This window comes from Plectropomus leopardus, chromosome 13 (assembly GCF_008729295.1).
Source record: "Plectropomus leopardus isolate mb chromosome 13, YSFRI_Pleo_2.0, whole genome shotgun sequence".
Classification (NCBI taxonomy): Eukaryota; Metazoa; Chordata; class Actinopteri; order Perciformes; family Serranidae; genus Plectropomus; species Plectropomus leopardus.
The window spans coordinates 278,922-285,562 of record NC_056475.1 but is presented as its reverse complement, the minus strand read 5'-3'; the positions used below and the strand labels follow the sequence as shown (position 1 = coordinate 285,562).

Below are 6,641 nucleotides of genomic sequence, written 5' to 3'. Positions count from 1 at the left end.
GAAGAGGACGGATTATCAGTCAACAAAAGAGACGAACGGGAGAGATTAGCAGATTATTTTAAAACAAAGAAAAAATGTCCAGCGAACTATATTCATAATTATATATTTGAAATTATTTTACAGAGTTACTGTAACTTAAAGCTTCAGCTTCAGGTCTTTTTTTGCTTTGTAACTTTTATTTTTTTTTTGGGTACATTTTCAGGTAATTCTCACAGATTTCTCGCTATCCTCAGGCTCATTTCTTCATTTGTTGCTCGTTATCTTCTTCCCATAGTTTTGAAAAATAAATGAACCCAGTTTGCCTAGGTCTCAAAGGGTTAAATAAATCATTTGATTTTATTTACAGTCTTTGTTATGCAACGGTTTTGTGTGAAAGGAAAAAAAAGCGCGTCCCAAACATGAGCCTGTTGAGTTCAGTCATCTAAAGTTTTAAGTTTTAAGCCCTGCTCTTAATTTCATTTGACAGAGTTTACCGAAGATCACTTTACCAAACTCAACGTGCGCCCTAAAAATCACAGGCCTGGTCGTATCGGTTATTCTATGGATTATATGGATTTTTTAAACTGTTAAAGTTAAATAATGTTATTTTTTAGATTCTGGGAACTTTGTTTATCTAAGCGAAACACCGTCTGAGTTTTCAGCGAGTCCTTCGGTCACCTGCAGGGGGCAGCAGCCTGCGAAACACACAGATTGAAGCTTCATAGATTCGACTTTCTTTAATTCTTCAATTCTACAATTTCATTTAGCAGACGCTTTTATCCAAAGCGACGTACAACACAAGCAAGAATTTAGCCTTAAGGAAAAAACCCTTAGTAAGTGCAAAAAGTGCTTCAGGTGTGATTGGTCACAGGTATTGCCGTCTAGTGGCAGAAGAAGTGCCGCACAGATTCAACAATCTCAGTATCACTACTTACGATGACAGCCAACATACAACATCACACAACTTTGTCAGTGCTAGATAATCAATAGCTGCTTTCATGTTTCTGTGTTTAACAGACGGAAAGACACGGACTAAAGACAAGTACCGGGTGGTTTACACCGACCACCAGCGCCTGGAGCTGGAGAAAGAATTTCACTACAGCAAATACATCACCATCAGGAGGAAGGCGGAGCTCGCCACGACGCTCGGCCTGTCAGAGAGACAGGTACATCCACACACAGACGCTGCTGGGATGATTTACTGAGTTTTTATTAACAATTAGCATTGTTCCACGTTTCTCAACCAAAACAAATCCCCAAACAATGTGTCTGTCCTTCTCTCAACACTTCCTGTCAACACGTCAATAAGATCCTAAAACAGCTGCTCAGCACAAAAAACGGCCAAACATCGAAAAACAACTTCTGGATTCTTCACCTGATCCCATGGGGAAATGTCCTAATATCTGAGAAATGCCCAAAAACCCTACAAATGTCCTAAAATGCGACAAATGTCCTACAGTCCTAAAAAAGTCCTAAAATCCCCAAACATTCCAAAATCTGACAAACCTATTGAAATGTTCTAATATCCCAGAAACATCCTAAAATCATTCTGCCAAAGTTACCCTTGAGCAAAGCAAGTTCAGTATCCCTGCCATGGGGGCTCACTCTTTTGAAAAAAAAAAAAAAAAATCTTGTGCACTTGTGCCTTCATGTCTTTTTGTGTCCCCTTATTAAATTCAGAGGTTTTGGCAGGTCCATGAACGCAACATTTTCTTCCTGTCTAAATGTGATGTTTTTCTACACTTTACCATCCTAATAATCCAAAATCCTGACCATCCGTGCCAGCACAGAAGGACACCGAGAGCGTAATATGCAGACACAGAAGGATACCGAGAGCGTAATATGCAGACACAGAAGGATACCGAGAGCGTAATATGCAGACGCAGAAGGATACCGAGAGCGTAATATGTAGACACAGAAGGATACCAAGAGCGTAATATGTAGACGCAGAAGTCCACTGCAAAGCGGCAACATGTGATGACTTGAGATGAAAACGTGTTAGAATATCACGCCGTTCTCCCACCTCACTGTATAAAAGGTCCGATCACAGAATTGGGGGCCAGAGTCGTGTCAGTGTCGTCTTTGAGCCAGTAAAGACAGTAGTAACACTGCAGAATCAAGGTCTGTTTAAAAGGGACAGCTGGCAGAACGGGACCATGTGGGCGGGATGTTTCGACATGTGTTGTGTGTGTGACCCACCACAAGAGATTTAAAAAGCGATCGTTAGCAGCTGACTCAAAAAGAAGAACAGCGGCCGTAAATGTCCACGCAAAATGAAAACAGTGAGCTCCAGCAGCTCCTGACCCTCCAATCAGAGGACGAGATCAGCCGCCAGAGAACAGGGACGATCAATGACTGTTATTGACATGTGATGTCATTGTTATTGTTTACAAACAGCTGCTGACACGTATGTTACATGTCACACTAGAGAAACACGCTATTGTGTTAAACCTCTTTAGTTTCCATGGTGCCGGCATGTTGGCTAAACTCACACTCTGTAGACATGTGATGCTGCCGTCTGATTGGTTCAGTAAAGACGGGACACCAGAGACAGTCTGCAGAGACGCTCTGTGGGAAAACGGTTATTGTTCTTATGTCAGTATTCATATATTATGTCATGGATCAAACAGAAATAAAAACACGTCCTCTTCTTCTGCTGCAGGTGAAGATCTGGTTCCAGAACCGCCGGGCGAAGGAGCGCAAGATCAACAAGAAGAAGCTCCAGCAGCCGGCCTCCTCCACGACCACGCCCACGCCTCCCACCGGGAGCAACGGCAGCACAGGAGGCGGCGGCGGCCTGCACGGAAACGGCGGGAACAGCGTCGCCATGGTGACAAGCAGCAGTGGCAGCAACGGGTTGGTGTCTCCCTCCTCGCTGTCTCTGAACATCAAAGAGGAGTACTGAGGGAAAAATAAGAGGTTTCATGGACGCTGAAGGCGGGGAGTCTGGACGAAACGTACTCCCCCACAAACTGAAAAAACTTTTCGCTTCACATCCTCCTGCCCAGTTTCAGCCGTTCTCTCGGAGAGACGCCACCAGCAGCAGCTGCTCTGCCATCAGACTGTTGCTGATTGTTGTGATCAGATGTTTGGCGGCCGGCTGTCGGTCCGGCTGCACGTTAACTGTCAGACTCTGTAGTGCAACGAGGCGCTGCACACTTTCTGCAGAACTTTATCTGAAATTCTAGCTGAGATCCCAAAGTTCCCCAATGATATTGAGAATTTCCATCTGATGGAAAGACACAATGTCGTTTAGCTTCAGTGAAGAGCTGCAGCCAGCAGGAGATACTGTCAGACAGTTGGTTTTTACGCTAAAGCTACTTAAAATAACGGAGATTTTCAGGCTGAATCCAGTTTCCAGATGTTTGTTTTTCACTTGATGATGATGCATTTTTGAAAGATTTGTCCTGTTTCTTTAAGAAGTGTTTCCTCAGGTCATAGAGGAAAATAAAGTCACGTGACAGTAGCAGGTTTATGTTTCTGTGTATGAACATCTGTAACTGCAGAACATGTGACCAGGAAACACAAAAAATGATCCCAAAGGAACACAAAACTATGAAGATGCAAAACAACCCCACAAAACACAAAATGACCCTAAAGAGACATAAAACAACCCCAAAGAGATGCAAAATTACCACAAAGAAAGGCAAGCCGACCCCAAAGCGACATAAAACCACCCCAAGATGCAAAGTGACTTCAAAGAGACCCAAAACGCCCGCAGAGATGTAAAATGATCCTAAAGCGACATAAAACAACCCAAAAGAGAAACAATATGACTGCAAAGGGACAAAAAAACAACATCATAGAGACACAAAACATCCCCAACAAAATGTGAAGAGACCCAAAGAGACATAAAATGACTCCAAAGAGACACACACCGACCTAAGAGAGACATGAAATGACCCCAAAGAGATGGGCAATGACCCCAAACAGACCCAAAACGACGGCAGAGACATGTGAGATGTTTCATATAAAACAAAATCTGTTTCTATGCAAATGATACCGTGTTGTACAGCTGGATGGATCCAACAAACCCCAGACTTTCATACAGGAGTCCGGTGTTCTCGTAATGCGCAGACACAGAGGGCGACATGTGATGACTTGGGAATGACACTTTTGCTTCAGCCAGGCTTGAAAGCAGGATTTTTGGAATATTTTGTGTGGTATTTTTACTTCAGTGAAGGGTGTGAATACTTCTGTCAGGCTCAGCGGGTTTTGTTTCCTGTTCAAACACGCTGAATGTTTGTAAACAATGGTGATGTCATCAGTGGACATGGGTTATCATGGGTCTGTTTTCTGAAATGTAATTTTTTTAACAATGTAAAACATTTGTATCTGGTTTAACCATACGTTCCCCCGCTGCCTTAATTTAATGCATATTAAAGATAAACAGGAAGTTTCCATCGTGTGTTTTCTTTAAAGTGTCTCTCCAGCTTAACCCTTTGAAACCTGGACTGGTATCACTTTTTTTAGTTGGGCTCAAACACCTTTCGCAGGCAATTTGCAACCTGGAGCAAATTGCTTTTGGGGGGGGTAATGTAACTTGGTAGGAAATGTTATGTTTTTATCAAAGAAAATATTCTGCTTCAGTCCGTTTTTGATGGTATTTATATTTAAAAAGTAACTTTTTCACCGCCTGCACTCTCAAACAGCACCATACATTATGTTAATTAATAAAAAATTAGCAGGGCTGCCAAATGATTTATTTTTTAAAATTGCGATTAATAGCAGAATTTCAAGTGTTGATTGCACTTCATCAACTTTTTTAATCACATTTTCAGTTCCATGATTTTGCATTTCAAAACAGTGTTGAAGTCCATATTGATGAGGTGAAGCAATTCTTTGCGGATTCTCGATTAGGAATCAGATGACAGCAAAAAAAACTGCCTGTGACCGTCATAAAGTGGGCATGTCCGTTAAAAGGAGACTCACGAGGTGTGCTGAACCCATTTTCATTCAGGTATCTGGAGGCCAGAGCTCAAGGGACCCGGGGAAATGGCCATGCCTTTTTTCCTTTGCCAAAATTTAGCCTATATTTGGAGCATTATTTTCCTGAGAAAATAACATGACTGGTGCCGCTGGATTCCTCGGCTCATCACTGGAGTTACAATTCATTCTGGTACAGTCTTTTAAAAATAAAGCATTTTGGACGGACATTAATCGCATCACAGTTAACGCTGACAGCCCTAAAAATAAATCAGTAGTGCACCAGGCTTTGATGCTAATTTTTAAAGTGGCTAAAAAAGCGGTACTGCAGTTTCCGGGGTCCGTCACGTGATGCCAAGATAGTTTTCCATACAATTACATTGGGAAATATATTCGACTATAAAAAACCGATCCCTTCAGTCTGACAGCATTTAGAAATTCTAGAAGATCTGCAGAATTAAATCATTTTATTCCCTATTAAGCAACCGGAGCGCGAAACAGGAAGTCGGTGCTCGGCTGGAAGTTTGCCGCTCGGCGGCGCTCAGCTGAGCTCCGTGCTGCAGAGGAAACGCCGTGCATCTGAGCACTTTTTACACAGGGCGGTTTAGTTAAGTCATTTTTGCTTCGTGTGCGACTGAGCAGCCTTCATAGGAATAAACACGGCCCCCCCCATCTACACTGTATCCAGGTCTCCTAATACATCCAGGATTTAACCCTATAAATCTCTCAGCCTGCAGAAACATTTTCTCAAGTTGTTTTAGGCTAAACAAACAAAGAAAAGACAAAGAGGAAAAAAAAGAAACAGAAAAAACAAGCAACACACACACACACACACACATGCGCACACACACACTTGATGCAGCAGTTGAGGTGTGGTGTTCAAAGGGCGAAGAGGAGCGCTGGGCAAACAGAGCTCAGGATCCTGCTATCTGCTGCTCTGTGCAGGTGTGTGTGTGTGTGTGTGTGTGTGTGTGTGTTCATGTATTCTCACTCAGACCTTTGTCCTTCTGAGTCCATTTTGCCTCCAACAACAGTGATATCTGCACCCTGATAGAGACTATCAGCAGTGTGAGTGTCGGATGATCACTGCGTCGGCGGCCATCTTGAACTTGAGGGCTGAAAAAAACGTCATCCAGAAGCAAAATTAAACACGTTCAGAAAAGGCCGCTCGCCTCCGAGGCTCGGATGGCACTTCCTTCTCCTTATGCTTGAGACACACTGCATCTTTGTCAGCTAACGTCTGCGTCTGCATGTTACGCTCTAGGTATCCTTCTGCGTCTGCATGTTACGCTCTTGGTATCCTTCTGCGTCTGCGGTTGACGTTTCAGGATGCTGCTACTGTGACGTCAACACGAGCACACGGTTGTTTATCATCGTTCATGTTTCATCACTTCCTCCCTGGGTTTGCCTCCTATTTTTGTGCCAGCTATTTCAACAATTATATTTCAATAAATATTTGATAATTTTATAGCTGCAATTTTGCACAAATTTCCACAAAGAGATTTTTCATGATAAGGTGGGATATGTGGATAACATTAATTTATTTGTTCCTGGGGACTACGGGCAGAAAGTAGCAGCTTTGCTAAAACCTGGTACAGAGCATCTCTCCTTGTCTAATGTAAGGTTAATGTTTAATTGTGCATTGTCCCTGTCTAAAAAAATACATTTAAACAGAGTCTGAGTCTGAAATGTTTGAAAAACTCCAGGCAAAACGAGCAAGAAAAAAAAAATCTTAA

At 42.6% G+C, this 6,641-nt stretch overlaps 1 protein-coding gene across 1 annotated transcript in view; it reads left to right on the top strand.

Moving 5' to 3' along the window:
* Nucleotides 1-2,884, top strand: part of LOC121952667 (homeobox protein CDX-1-like) — a 4,454-nt gene extending 1,570 nt beyond the window's left edge. The window contains exons 2-3 of the mRNA XM_042499468.1: nucleotides 997-1,145; nucleotides 2,642-2,884. Of these exons, the coding sequence (XP_042355402.1) occupies nucleotides 997-1,145; nucleotides 2,642-2,884 (392 nt within the window). The remainder of the gene's footprint in view (nucleotides 1-996; nucleotides 1,146-2,641) is intronic.
* Nucleotides 2,885-6,641: the final 3,757 nt, after the last annotated feature.